Consider the following 14,892-nt stretch of genomic DNA (forward strand, 5'->3'; position numbering starts at 1 on the left):
GGGAAGTCTGGTCACGACGCAGAAACAAACCCGGAGCACTGGGGCGTGGGAAATGAACAACACGGCGGCTTTGGACCGCAAAATACTGTCAAGGAGAACAACGCTGACCGGCTTTCCAGTTATTGCCGCTGAGCGAAAAAATGCGTGGTTCTTTTTGTCACAGAGAACGCGGGGGGGGGGGGGGGGGGGGGGGGGGGAGAAAGAGAAAACAAAACAAAAAAAATTCACAGAAATCTTTCTTCTGGCAGAACCTCACTTTGCTCTCCCCACCGAGCGCAACTCACCAGAGCCCGTGGTTCGGGTTTGGCCACTATGGTAACAAACTCCCCTTCGTCGTTACAACCTCTCAATAATCCACCGCGGTTTGTAAAACACTATTTAAAAAAAAAAAAAAAAAAAAGATGATAATACCTAAAGAAGATGGCTACTTTAAAAAAAAAAAGAAAAAGATAAAGGCGTGATCACAGGTTCAGTCTGCGGAGCCGACTCCCAATTTGGTCGAACCCTTCGTGGAGATCGAGTGTGGCACAATCTGTGGTCGGGCGGAAAACAGTACTCCCCCTATGTGTGTGTGTGTGTGTGTGTGTGTGTGTGTGTGTGTGTGTGTGTGTGTGTGTGTGTGTGTGTGTGTGTGTGTGTGTGTGTGTGTGTGTGTGTGCTTGGTTTTAATGCTGCATCCCTCCCTGGAAACCCACCCGGTATAAAGATTAAAACCCAATTTCTGGGGGAAGTGAAAGGGAAGTATGATCTTGCTCGTATTTGAAAAGCTTATACAAATGACTGATGGAGTGTAGGGGTGGGGAGGGGGAGGTGGGGGGGGGGGGGGGGGGGGGGGGGGGGGGGGGGGGTATCTACAGACAACAAGACAACAGCTGATTGAGGAGAAGGTGGATGCACTTCACCTGAGAACATGTCAAATCTCAGGATGTAGGAGGAGGAAAGGAAGCGAGCAGGAGCAGCAGGGGTGGTGATACGAGGGTGGTGGTGGTGGTGGTGGTGGTGTGGGGGGGGGGTTCTTCTGACAACAGTAAAAACTCTCTCCGACAGCTCGTGGCCACCTCTCAGGCACTTCTCTTCAGTTTCGGTTTCAGAAAGAGCTGGCGGGCGGCGTGGTCAGCCTCTTTCCGATGTAGACTCTGGGGAGGCCGAGCACAGAAGAAGCTCAACGACTTGTTCGCGGGAAACAGATTTCAAACTGGCGGGTTTACGGCGTTGGGGAGACGAGGAAACGAAGCCCCCCCCCCCGTTTACCCTGACGCCCAGTGAAACACGGGGGCCGATCGGCATTCTCTCACCACATCATCGTGATCTCACTGCTGCCAACTCACACACTTTAAAGTCATGAATACTAAAATACAATGCTTGGTTGTCATTGGCTGTTCGGCGCCCACAAGCACTGAAAAGTGCCAGACCAGACATTACATAAGCCCGGAATACTCGTACCTGTTCACACTTGACGTCATATTCAGTTCTACAATGTTTCAATAAAAACGTGTCCAGCTCGACGACAGGAAACTCAATGGACCTACATTTGGTGGATCAAAGAAAACTTTCTCCATATTGGTAATTATTGGTGCGAACGATCGAGGTAATCCATCATTTTAAAGCTCAAATTTTAATTTTTTGTATTTCTCTCTTGCTTATATTGCAACGTTTCACATTAGACATGGTGAATACTGAAGTTTTCTGTACGTTCACACTGGATAATGTTTACCCATGGAGGCCACTTCAGGGGCCTTTTTATGGCTTTTTTTTTTTTAATCAGCAGAAAGCGGCTGGAGCTTCAACACGTCGCCGGACTCGAAGAACACTTCTCACGTTTGGATACAGTCCCGTGTGCGCGCAGAGTAAACCCACCTATGACACTACTTTTAGCCTCGTTCGGGGGCTTTTCGGCTTACGCTGATTCAGTGCGAGATTAGTTTGGTTGGCACGGGAGGGTAAAGGACTTTAAAGGCTTAATATCAGGAGAACATTATGACCACAGCCAAAGCTGCATTAAGAACTCTGTTTTTGTTTTGGTTTGGTTTTTTTTTTTAAAACATATTTGACAAGATGAAGTAAAGGTAGACTGCAGAGTGGCGTTGTGACTCTTACCCCAGCCCCAGAGCGAGGATGTGTGACAGTAGCAGCGAGGGGATGAAGACTTTGAGGAACTCGGCGGAGAAGATGCCTCCTTTCTTCATGGCCCCGGTCTTCCTCATGCTGAGTGTTACCGAGCGTCGAGGGTGACGGAAATGAAACTCCCTGCGCACACACACACGTCACAGAAGCAAACGTAGAATAAATAAATGAGGAACTCTTTGAATAAGGCAGGAACTTATGAGTGTCTGCAATGCATAAACTAGAAATCTCACTAATACAAAAGCCACGGGGCAAGTGAGAGAGTCTGGCATGTTGATTTTTTTTTGTCTCTAATTTCACCCGACTGCACACTGATGATTATGTGTGTGTTGATTCTGAAGACACTTTGTGGACATTGTGACCAAGATATTGACTTTCATTATGGATTGCTCAATCAATTGCTGAACACGTCTTTAACAGCTGGAACTGAGCAAAACAATGAATAACTCGGGTCTTAGACTCACGATGTCTTTAGAAAGATTCTGTAAATCTCACTCCATGGAGACCTCAGTTCACAGGACTCTAATTTACAACGGATCCACGTCAATGAGACAAACTGAAGTCACAAAATCCTTGCCATGTCGGAAACCGTCCTCCTGTGTGCGTTACACTGTTTATACTGTGGCGGCGAGGAGCTGCTTCCTCAGCACTAAACTAAGGAGTCGCTGAGTGTGCTCGCCAGCGCGGCCGGCTGCTGTTGACCGAGACCTACTTGGGGGGAATGTTTTCCGGCCGACTGGACCAGTCGGCAACCCAATCTGCGTCCTTCATCAGGATGTCCATGTCCCTCTCCTTCTCCAAGACGTCCTCCTCAGACTGAAAGACACACATTCAGTTCGTGTGACGGACAGTGACTTTACAGCGACGGACTGGTGAAGAAGCCCGCGAGGCAGACGAGCTTACTTGGCTGTCTCTCCTGCTGGTCAAGTCCACGTCGAAGATGATCTGTCCCTCGTCCTGGGGAGTGTGGGGCCGCGGGGGGCTGCGGGGAGCAAACAACAAACATCAGAAACGCACAAGAACTTTTTGTGTGTTTTTTTTTAATAAACTCTCATAGACGTTACTACAACGCTTTATCACAACACTAGTTTGGTCAAGGTGAAGGACAGGCACACAAAAATAAAAAACCACAAGGAAGGGGGTCAAATGAGGAAAACACCAGCTCACATGACCGGAACTGGAACAGAAATAGAAAGATCGAACTTCAACAAGTGGACGGATGAGGTATCGAACCTGAAACCTTCCCAGTGAAGACACAAGAACCGTGTCACTTATAATAACAGTGGTTATGAGCCTGTGTCTGTAGCCGCTGTGGAAAGATCTCAAAGTCACCACATACTCATCATGTTCTTGGTATGGGGTCATTTTTATTTACTCTGTTTGTCAACACGTCTTCAATGTTCATTCCAGTTGGCCTTGTTTGGTTGTATGCTACCTCCTCACCACGCCGTTATTGTGAATAACAACCAATTCTCTACTACCTTACCTGGTTACTAAAAGAAATAGTCAAATCAATTTAAAAAATCTATGAAAAATGCACTGCTGTTATTTATCTTACACATGCTTTGTTTTTTGTTGTTGTAATAATTTCTTTTCATAGTTATTGCTGCTTTTTTTTTTTTTACCATTTTCCTGTCAAAGCCCATTGTAATTGTAATAATAATAATAAATCACTATTATTATTATTGTCATTATCTGCAGTATGATTGCATTGTATTGTACAAAAATGTTTAAATGAAATCACAACAAATAGTTGTTTTTTTAAACAAATTTTTATATTAATACTGTAAAAGACTAAAGAGTAGAAGTGATGGTGAGTTATGGGCAGAAGTCACTCCTTTCAAGAACAAAAATTGAAAAGCTATATAAAAACAGAATGTTGCTGTAACTTTGAGAAGATTTTCCAGTTGATCATTAAAACTGTGGTTAATGAAGCTTGAAGCTCAAAAAGCTGCCGTGACCATGAAAGAGAGTAAACTTTATACCTTTATAGTCTTAAAGTACTATTAGAACTGTTAATAAGTCATTCTGTTGATTCGTGTAAGATAGAATTTATATAAAAACAAATCTTTACTATGCCTATAACTTATTTTTGTCATATATTGACAGTCAGGGCCTCTCTGTGTGGAAATATCAAATATGAGTGGATTAAAATTCATCCATAAAATTAAAACATGTTAGGGTTAGGGTTAGTTGTATTTAGCCTCCAGAGAAATTAGTCGTCTAATTATTCCATCTTGTCCCGGATGTTTGACCTCTTTGTTGAATCGTGTAGTGAAGCCCGAGTCAGCAGCTTCTTAATTAAGTGGGAGTAATGCGACACCGCCCGGCTCTCAAAGTATGAAGCCTTGTTGATGTTGGAGCGGCAGCCTGTTGATACAATGTTCTTGGTTCAAATACTGAAGAAACACCCTCAGGTGATTCACTCACAGCTCCCTGATAGGGCTGCTTCACTGCAGCTCCGGGATTACACAGAAGCACATGATGTGGCTGTGAGTTCAAAGGTCACAGTTTCTTTCTTTTTTTTTTTTTGTAAACATGCTCAGGAAATGTGAGGCCAGACGTGACAGAAGACGTCATGTTGAAACCTCAGCTGCTTGTGGAAGGCGACTCAACAACAGGTTTTGGAAACCAAGTGATATTACACACCATTTGTGAGAAGTGTGTTTATGCTGCTACTCCCATGAAGCGCCTGATGTGTGTTTAACATGTGGGAGGCATTTGGACAATTTCCATTTCCATCAGAGAGATCAAAGTGATTTCTTTCTTTCCAGACTGAAGAAAATCTTGATTACCGATTGGAAATTGTTTTTCTAAAGCAGAGGTCTGCACCCTGCAGTTATGGAACATTTTCTGAGAACTATTTTATATCATCAACATATTGCTTATATTCTTATTTTATTTGCATGCCATAATAATAATAATGATAATAATAATAATATAAAAACTGAAAATCGAAATGATCAAAATTACTAGTATAGAGGATTTCTTTTCAGGCAAAGAAAAAAAATCCAAAAAGGAAAGAAAAGTAGAAATAAGGGAAAAAGAGAAACGAAGGGGGAAAAAACAAAATGCTATTCAAGCTAAAACTGCTCCAACCACAGAGAAACACACAGCAGCTAAACTAGTTAAGATACATAAAACAGCTAAAGTGGGAGAATCCATGAAAGAACAATAGAGACTAGAATCCCTAAAAATGTCTACAACAGTTAAAAACAAAATAAATCTAAATTGTACCTATGGCCCTTGATGAATGCTCCTTCAATTTTTGTTAGCATAGGGGAAGAAAAAAAAAAAGATGGTTTTTCTTCATTTCAAAGAATTTACATGTTTTGCGGCTTCAGACGAATTGTATTTCTGGGAAAATTGTGAAAGTGGCTCTTTTGGTCCTGAATGTTTTTGAGCCGTGGTCTAAAACGTCCTCCAACAGTGCAAAAAGCCGCGTGGAATGGACGGATGGATGAAAGGTATTCATATCATCTGGTCGCATTTCTCGCTTTACAATCTGCCATTTCTTCTTCAATGAGAATTAAAGCAGACAAACACAAAGGAACCACGTGGCTGAAATCTGTCACGAGCTCTGAACTCATGACTTTATTTATGTGTGCAGTCATGCAGGAAATTCCTGTGTCCTCAACTGTATTCTATGTGAAGCAGCGTTTTACTCCTCGGCTCGTCTCTGAGTTTGTGAACGTTCACATTGGGTTAAAAATAATGGGACTCCATGCTGAACTCATTGAAAATGTCAAAAAGCGACAACAGGAAGTGTCGTCACTCAATGCGCGAGACCTCCAGGGTTCAGGCGTCCACGTGGCTACTGTGTCAGGGTGTGTTCACACGGGGAACGATTGCTTTGAATAAAACTGGTGCCATCGAGAAGCTACATCGGGGCAAAACTAAATAATATTCTAACTAAACCACACAACTCTAAATTGGAGGAAATCTTCATTAAAAGCAGTTCAAAACCATCAGAGCAATGGTTGAAAGAGAGGATGTGTCATTGGAGGCTCACAAACAAACCCTGAATTCCAGATTAAGGCTGCTGCAACACAACAAAGTCAATGTCAACATAAATCACACCATTAAAACTGAACAAACACAACCCAGATATTCCAGACAAATGTATATTAAACAATGTGGCACTGTATGCATGAATGCAGGAAGACCGTTTGTGTTCCAGTAACACACATTTTAGAAGAAATAATATCGAAAGGAAGCACTGGATCGTAGGATAGGTAAGGAGGCAAAACGAGACTTTGGAAAGAGACGATGGAACCTCGAATTAGACTTTGGATTAACCCAAGATGAAGCAACATGAAGCTCTTAGGCCCTTTTGTCGTGGCTCCCTGTAGCTTTCACTAAATTATATTCAAATAAACATGTCATCTTATTTTTATTCTGTTTACGCACCAGAGTAACTTTCCTCATAATTTTTTTTCTCTTATATGAAAAAGGCCTTTAAAAAAAATAATAAAAAAATAAAATTAAATAAAATAAATGCACAATCACTAAAATGTGGAAAAATGCTAAAATGAGTAGAATTTCTAAAAGGGGAAAATAAAAAGCTTGAAAATGGAATAAAAAACCAAAAGTGCTAAGAAAAGAGTTCAAATGGTTCGAATGTCGTCCGTATAATTAGCATTTGCTGCGTTTCTCATTTCCATCATTTCTGTGCTTATATTCATCACGGTTAAGCCTTTTACATATTAATATTTAAAATTACTTATTTAATTCTTATCCTGTCTTATACGATATTCAACTTTCTTTCTATTCTGTGTGGAGCTTGATGGAAATTTCCCTATGGGAAGTATTCCTATTTTATTCCATTATAAAATGTCTATATTGTCTGAAAAATGCTGGAAAAGAAGGACGAAACCACTAAAATCAGGTACAAAAACATGTGGGAATGTAAATAAACGTGTACCATCCTAAGTTGCAATTAAAACTTCATACAGAAAATGCAATTCAAAACTACTGTAAATATGAAACATTAGAAACTGCTTGCGCCTCATTTTAAATGTAAAGGTGTTTCGCGGCTCCTGGTGAATTTGATTTGGTGTGAAAAAGCACAAAAATGGCTCTTTTGCGCAAAAAGGTTGCAGACTTCTGCAGACCACTGGAGCAAACTACATAAATACTATAGCAAATCAGAAAAAACGGTCTCATCTAAGCTTATAACTTAATGATGTCTGATTATTTTTGTTGTCTGAGACGATGTAGCTTTATGTTCATACTTCGTTAAAAATCTAAAACTAGATCAAAACATTTTTGGAAAAAAAAAACCCTAAAACTGGTGCGATCGCTCCGTTATGGCGAGTCCTGTCTGAACGCTTATTTGCACCAACATCCGTGGAAATCGGTGCCTGATGACAGACGCAACCCAAAAATAAAGATGGAATCACTCTACTTGGAAAAGTAAACGACGCAACAGCTGAACCTGTATTCTCATGGCCATGTGAACGTAGGAGTCGCTCTGACACATTAGGCGTCCTGTGCGCATTGTGACGGTCGCTTCAATGACTGATCAACTCAAAGAAGTGCAGCTGTAACACCCGGGTGTTACATTTCTGTGTTCCGAACGGCAAACGCTCCGGGGAGACGGCAGCTCGGCGACGGTTCTCGACGCGGGCAACAAAAAGTGGTTTGAACTCCATTACTCAGTACATCGGGCCGTGAACACAGAGGCTCTGACTGAAACCAGCAGCTGTCACTGGGAGCAGGACACGAGAAAGACGGCAGCTCCACAGATGTTTTCAAGTCAGACAGAAGGAGCTCAAAAGAAAATTCTGTAATTTTATCTTTGTTACGACACTCCTGGTAATGGAGATCCGCAGTGCTGCATGTTTTGTTTTGTTTTTTTTATTCCTGTTCCAAAACAACTGAATGTATTGAATAATATCATCGCTGAGTGCTGCAGGAATCCTGATAGTCACAGGCGGAGGAGAGGCTTGTAGCCATGTAGCAGTGTTGCTCTTCAAGGGGCTTTTATTGCAACAAACACAGATGTCGTCCAAATAACTTCCTCTGCAGACTGATTGAAGGACGGACAGAGCAGACGACACCAAACAGACCAGACAAGACAAGACAGGCGCTCGGACCACAAGCCTCTTTGTAGTGTCTCTTTGTTGCCGGAGGGATTCCTGCCTCCTTTTGAACATTTCCATGTGTGATCTGGAGCTTTTAGCTGTTCCAATATAGCCTGAATGATCCTGTCAGTGCATCAAACTCGCCAAGCAGCACCTGCCAATGGGAAGAATGAAAGCAATCGCGGGTGACGTACACCCAACCTGGAGTCTATTTACATCCAGTGTCGGTGTGAATAAATATATCGTGATCCGTGGAGCAAGTGACTGCAGGGTCATGGAGTGTTGACATATTTCCTCTGAAGGACTTGGTTGTTTCCAAAAACAAACATTGCAATCATCTCGGAATTATCTGTGACCATCTTTCGGAAAGTTGACATAAGCCACTGCAGTCATTAATGATTTCACATTATCCTCTGTCACGTGTTTGCAGTCGCCAGATATTTTCAGAAATTTACCAAATTACTTTAATAAAGAGAAAAGTTGAAAGTGTGATTGTGATTTTCTGACATTTTGCTGATTTTTTTTGTCAACGGGTTACATTTATGATCAAAAACAAACTAAACACAATGCAATGTTGCGTGTTTTCTCCATTAATTCTAGTATAACAACATAAAGTGAAGAGCTTCTAGCAATTTGGATTTTACTAATGGTTTTCTCCAGTTGGAAAAAAAAAATGGAGAACCATGTGATCTTCTGAAATATTCTAATAAAGCTTAGACACTTTTTTTTTTAATATAAGCTCAAATAAAGAATGATTCTATACATTTAAAATCTATAGTACTGTACCCATCAAAAGCAATTATGGGAGAAAGTTTGTCGACATGCTGCTGTCATGAGATAATGTGTGACATTAGAAAATGACTTCTCCGTGTTTTCGGAAGGTTTCCACCCCCATAACGTGATTATCATTCTGCCGTCGTCAGCAGAAGCAGAGGCTTCGTGTCAATGTTGTGGGGAGACGGTTAATCTCTCTGCATGTCTCCGAGAGCTCATGGAAGTAAAGTCCAATCGGATGGTCGTTTTTGTATGATTCTGTGAAGCTGGTGTTTAAATTACAAAGCAAAAAATAAATAAAAAATGGAGTGCTTCACGGCCCAGCAGGCCGTTCACTGGGTTCCTGAACCCAGAAGTCTTCCTGCCACACTACCTGTCGCAGGAGGAGTTGCTGCGGCTGGACTCGTGCTGGGCGTCCAGCAGGATCTTCTCCATGTCGCCATTGTGGATGGAGGACGACGACGGGACGTGCTCCAGGCCGCCCACGATGGCCTCCTCCTCCCCCTCCTCCACCTGGGGGAGGGGCAGCAGGCCCGGGGCCGGCCCGGCGGGCTGAGACGACTGGCCTTGATGACCTCTGTTCATCTCCAACTCCACCCAAGAGCCTGAAGCAAGAAAAAACAACCAACAACAACTACTTTTGATTCGCTAGTTTCAACAGAAAGATTGAGCCAAAACATTTTGTGAACGATTAGGACTGACGGGACATGTTTCAACCTGAAGATCAGATCAAATTCCCCATCGCGTTCCGTGTTCGGTTACAAGTTAGAAATATCAGTGTGCTGATAAGATGCAGTCGCCGAAGTTGTGTCAATAAACCAATAAGCTCACATCCGGCTCAGAGCGAGAGCTGCTATTCCTCCGCAGGAATCAACCGTCTGCAAATGGGAAACATCCAATTTCACTGTGTTCTTTTCCTCCCCGGTTGGGAACACTCTATAGCTTGTAACAGCTTGTGTGTGCGCGTGTGCGTGCGTGCCTCTGCGCAGCCCACCTTCTTATGTTGTGCTTCAGCCGATTACAGTCTTTATTTTTGCATTGTTTGGACTTTGGATTTAACTGGAAATGTGCACCAGAGGTTTTTAGCGGGTACTCGTACTTTGTGCTTGCGTAAGGTTTTGCATTTACTACGTCCGTTGCAAGGTGATGTCAGATGGCATGTGACTTAAAGAGTCCAGGGGAAAATGCAGCGTTTTCTTTTATTTTATATCCACTTACTTAAAATAGTCGGAAATCACAGACGTGGGCACTGGGAATGTTCTTCATTTCTCTGTCAACTACAAACATTTTTAAATCACCACAAGTCAGCTACAATAATCCGACAGTGTGTTTTATCGTTTTAGTTTTTTTTTATCATTTGCCCTTGTTGGACTTCTCTCGACACAATAACCTGGAAAACTCCTCCTGTGATAAATCAGGGTTGTGCAACCTTCAGCCACTCTGTAGTGGCTCTCTGAAACTTTCAGAAAATTCCACAAAAATAAACATTTTCCTGTCATTTTTGTTTTACATGCATACCACCGTGTAAAAAAAAAAAAGAGGGAGTCTAACCTCTTAGGCTAAAAGCTGTTCAAGAAGGTAATACTGCTAAAACAGCTAGAATTGCTAAAAATGGATAAAATAGCTCAAACTACACAAAAATGTATAGTAAGAATAATAAAGGAACAACAGCCAAAATAGTAAAATTACTAGAAACAGTGAAAGGTTGAAATTGCTAATATAGCTGAAACTCTTGTAACTATTATTATTACACAACTAAATAGCTAAAACAACCAAAATGCATAAAATGGCTGAAATGGGAAATATTGATTAAAAAAAAGGACAAATTGCTCAAATGGGCTAAAACGGTTGAATGCAAGGTTAGTTTTTACAATGTAAAGCAATTTTTAATGTTTTTTTCCCCCCTTTATTTCAGATTTTTGATGTTCCAAACTGATTTTATGTAGTGGGAAAATAAAAAAAGTCTCTTTGTGCTAGATAGATGCCTTTAAAAGGATTCATCTGTGAAGTCTATGAATATTTATAACTGAAGAATCAGTGTCAATATAAATAACAATGAAAGGATATTCTTGGTGAGATTGAAATTATTTAAAAAAATACCCTGAACATGAATATCAGGGTTCCTCTTTAATACTAGGCATGAAGAGAATTGGCAGTACGCCCCCCACAAACTGCTGCAGAAGGACTTTTGCTCTGAAACGCTTGGAGGAGACAACAGATTGGACCTTCTGAGGCCGTCACTCAGGAGAGAGCAGGAGTAAAGCTCTATTTACCGCTGTGTGATGAAAGGACACTAAATGCCTTGGCTGCGTTATGTGCTGAGGTTCCTTACAGACCTTGACCGTGATATACGACGCCCTGCCCGATCGTACGTGAGCCGGGGGGGGGGGGGGCATGGACGGGCAGCTGAGGAGGCACAGCGCGTCAGGGATGGGCACAAATACATAAAAGGGTGGTTGGGGGGGGGGGTTAACCTGGGCAACATAATTTTCAGAATGGAGAGGTGGGATTCTCGTCGCCACACTACTTTAAAAAAAACAACAAAAAAACACTTTCTGGTTCTTGTGAGTGTGAACATCTCTTGAGGAAGGTTCACATGAGGGTTGGAGGGGCCGAGGTTTAAAAGGCAACAGGCCGATCATACCCGCGACCAAAACGCCGCTCCACTCTCCCCTAAACTGGCCTCGACTCGGCACCCGCGCTCATCCCGTGGATTACCCAGCAGACTGCGAGCCAAGCTGCTGTCCACGGACTATTGTCTCCACTCGCTGGACTAAAACCACGTTGCCATGGCGCTGACGCTTTCCGAACATTCTGGCCGCAGAGCCCCCGTCATCAGCTGTCGGGTGGGTTTTAGCGCGAGGGGAGACGTGAAGTGACCTCCCCGAGTATCCGACGCCGAGGCTCACACTGGACCAAGGCTGCCTCCGGCCTCAAGACCTCGGGCTTTAGATTTTTAAAAAATGTGACAGGAATGAGAGGGCCAGGAGTCTCCAGAGAATAACGTCAGATAATGGAGTAGACTGCAAGTCTCTCCGTCTGATAAGCACAAGGTCTTATTGTCCTGGAAGCTGCGTCTCAGGCGCCGTTTACACAACAAGGATTTGAAGAGAAAACTTCAAACTTTTGTGGCACAATGGTGCTTGGAGTCACTGGAAAAACGTAACTCCCAAGGTGGCCCTCTTCAACTCCATTGTGTAGGCGGGTGAAAACGACGCTTTCTGGAAACGCTCGGGTTCCGTCTCCGTGTAGACGGTGGAAGGGCTGCACACACACACCTGTGGCACCAGCAAATACTTCTTCTGCACATGTGCGAGTGCCGTCTCCAGAGTGTCATGACTCCCAGTCCATATTCTCCTGGAACTTTGGAGTTTTAGAGCCGAGAGTCATCGTAATAGCGATCCAACTTCATAGCCTGTCCGTAAGAATGTCTGTGTCACCATTGTTAACGTTTTTTAGCATATGTGCATGTGTGTGTGTTTCCATTACATAAACAAACAACAGTACGCATTAGTGGGCCTACATGCTCACTGCATGCAGGTTTTCACCAACTATTATAAACATTTGAAGAGGAAAAAGGAAACAAGCTTTTATCTGCTACATCTTGCTGCAACTGAGGATTACGTCTCATCTCACCAACTGTACATCCTCGGTGGAAAAGATAGAAATAAAAGTCATTTTAATCAAAACGTTTGCTTCAATGTTGCAGTTGTAATTTTTAAGACTATGCCAGCCAGATTGGAGCTCCTTCTGCAACCTACATTCCCAACACAAAGCAAAACAGATTGTAAAATGCCATAAGAATTGTGTTTACATCAGGAGGTTTGACCCATGAGCAATACTGCATCAGCTGTTTTTTTTGTTCTTTCTCAAATTGTTACTCTTAGATAGAATTCATCTAATCTCTAGACTCTGCATGTTCCTAACTGTGGCTCGGTGAGGAAACAACAGATCTGAGATAGTCAAGAATGAACACAATTATTTATTAAACAAAGATATTCTCACCACACGGTCAGCTTGCACAGGACGGTCGTCCTCTCCCCAGCTTAAGGCGGAGAAAGAGAGTGATTCTAAAACAACCAAATTTATAAACTCTGGGTGCTTCTCGTCTTCCTGAGAACTGCCTCCAGTGACCCACTCCCTGTGATGCACTCTGAGCCAATCACGATGGACACCTGGTCTCAGAAGCAGAGTCCAGTCTGGAGTCACTTCCTTATTGACATATCAACACGCTACTTTTCTTGAGTATCAGTGAAGGTACATGGTAGAAAATGGGAGGGAAAAACACATGGAAGGATGCAATCCTGTTGACTCTAAACAGTGAACCTAAAATGGCATTCTACATCGAAGAATTCAAGCTACAATAATCCAACATTACATCGATGTTTTGTTGCTAATTCCAGTTCAAAAGTGTTATATTCACAAAGAACATAGTGGGAGAGATGAAACTTCACTGCAAGTTTGATCTTTTCCTAGTCTACTATACCTTCATTTGAATATTCACTGTCTCAGACAACAGCCTGATATGCTGTATGCTGTGAAATGGCTGGAGCAAAAAGAATTAAACAGTCCCACTGTCAATTAACCAAAAGCTGGCTATTTTCTGGTCTTTCCACAATCAACGATTCAACACCAGCTCCTTGTTTCCAAAGGGGAAAAGAAAGTGTAGGTTGGTGCCCAGACACTGGCTCTGAATTAACCCAACTCCTTGTTCCGACAGTGCTACGTGCAGCCACACCATCTCCCCTCCCCTGCCTCATGCTCGAAACGTCTGTCCCCTTCTCGCTGTGGCCATAAATAGCAGGTCAAGTCAAGTTCCTCCTCAGTGTTGTAAAACTTGTTCCAGGCAGGCTGTCCAGGTAGGCCTGACTCAGGGCAATAAACACGCCTTTGTTTACTCCTCTGATGACCAATGCAAGTCGGTGGGTGACACGTAGCCTGTAGGAGTACTCTACTAACACAGTCTGGCTTACATAATGTGTAAGCAAGTTAATATTATGCGAGCTGGTGCATTATAGGTTAATATTGTATACTTAATTAACACAGAAATAAAAATAAAAAAATGTAATTCAGGTTGGCGATGCAATTAACTATATAGAATGTTATGTATATGATATATAATTATAATACAGTCAAACAGTGAATACTTGAAATTCGGTGAAAAGTACCTAAATGCGTTTATCCCTATTTTTGCCACTTCTTCTGAGGCTTGTTGACAACATGTAAGCCCACCCCCCCCCCCCCGCAGTATGTTTGGAACGCTGATTGGCTGACGGAGCAGTCAATCAAACACACAGAACGCCCATTGGCTCAGAAGCTGTCAGTAAGCGCACTGAACATACCGTTCTAACTCCGCCCACTTTCAAGAAGCCTGGCTGTGGGGAAAAATAAAAACTATCCCGGTGGATAAATTTGCATTTGAAGGCAAATACACGTGCAGATGTGTGTCCAGACACGACTTGAGTCAGGGAACTCGATGGCAAGATGTTGTTATTCCCAGCTCACCGTTCAGTCCGGAGTCTCCGTTGTTGTCTGTAGCAGCGGTGTTAGCAGCGGCGGACATCGTGGTGCGTGGCGAGCGGGGCGGGTCGCATAAACAGGTCCAAGTCAGAGCAGAACGCGCTCCGGCTTATCTGCGCACATTCAGACGTGCGATAGAGGAGAGATGAGTCAAGTCCTCCTCCGAAAGAGAGGGAGAGAGGAGAGGGAGGGAGGGAGAGACAGAGAGAGCGAGCGCTAACGCGGCCGGGCTAAAGCTAACAGCTCCGCCGCCTCTGCCGTTTGTTGTGTTTGCTGGTCTGTCGCGAGCCGCTGGCTGATGACGTCACGGCGTCCTGTTGATAACAAAGGAGGGAGAAGGAGTCGGATTACATAACGGGGCGGGAAAAAAAAGACCCGCAAAACATCC

General features: G+C 43.1%; 1 protein-coding gene across 1 annotated transcript; it reads right to left on the reverse strand.

Annotated features, from left to right (window-relative positions):
• Positions 1-2: 2 nt before the first annotated feature.
• Positions 3-14,787, reverse strand: bnip3lb (BCL2 interacting protein 3 like b). The gene is made up of 6 exons (XM_080509590.1): positions 14,490-14,787; positions 9,358-9,589; positions 3,028-3,106; positions 2,837-2,940; positions 2,098-2,247; positions 3-1,136 (listed from the first exon to the last, which is right to left on the reverse strand). Exons 1-6 carry the CDS (start codon positions 14,545-14,547, stop codon positions 1,088-1,090), a joined length of 672 nt encoding a protein of 223 aa, XP_080365716.1. The 5' UTR covers positions 14,548-14,787; the 3' UTR covers positions 3-1,087.
• Between the last annotated feature and the right edge of the window lie 105 nt (positions 14,788-14,892).

Source organism: Blennius ocellaris (genome assembly GCF_963422515.1).
Source record: "Blennius ocellaris genome assembly, chromosome: 15".
In the NCBI taxonomy this organism is placed as follows: Eukaryota; Metazoa; Chordata; class Actinopteri; order Blenniiformes; family Blenniidae; genus Blennius; species Blennius ocellaris.

Coding starts and splice junctions, on each gene's coding strand:
- bnip3lb (XM_080509590.1), bottom strand. CDS start 14,547: ATGTCCGCCGCTGCTAACACCGCTGCTACAGACAACAACGGAGACTCC. Junction 3,107..9,357: donor AGCAACTCCTCCTGCGACAG/GTAGTGTGGCAG, acceptor TGCTCCCCGCAG/CCCCCCGCGGCCCCACACTC. Junction 1,137..2,097: donor ATCCTCGCTCTGGGGCTGGG/GTAAGAGTCACA, acceptor CGGCCTCCCCAG/AGTCTACATCGGAAAGAGGC.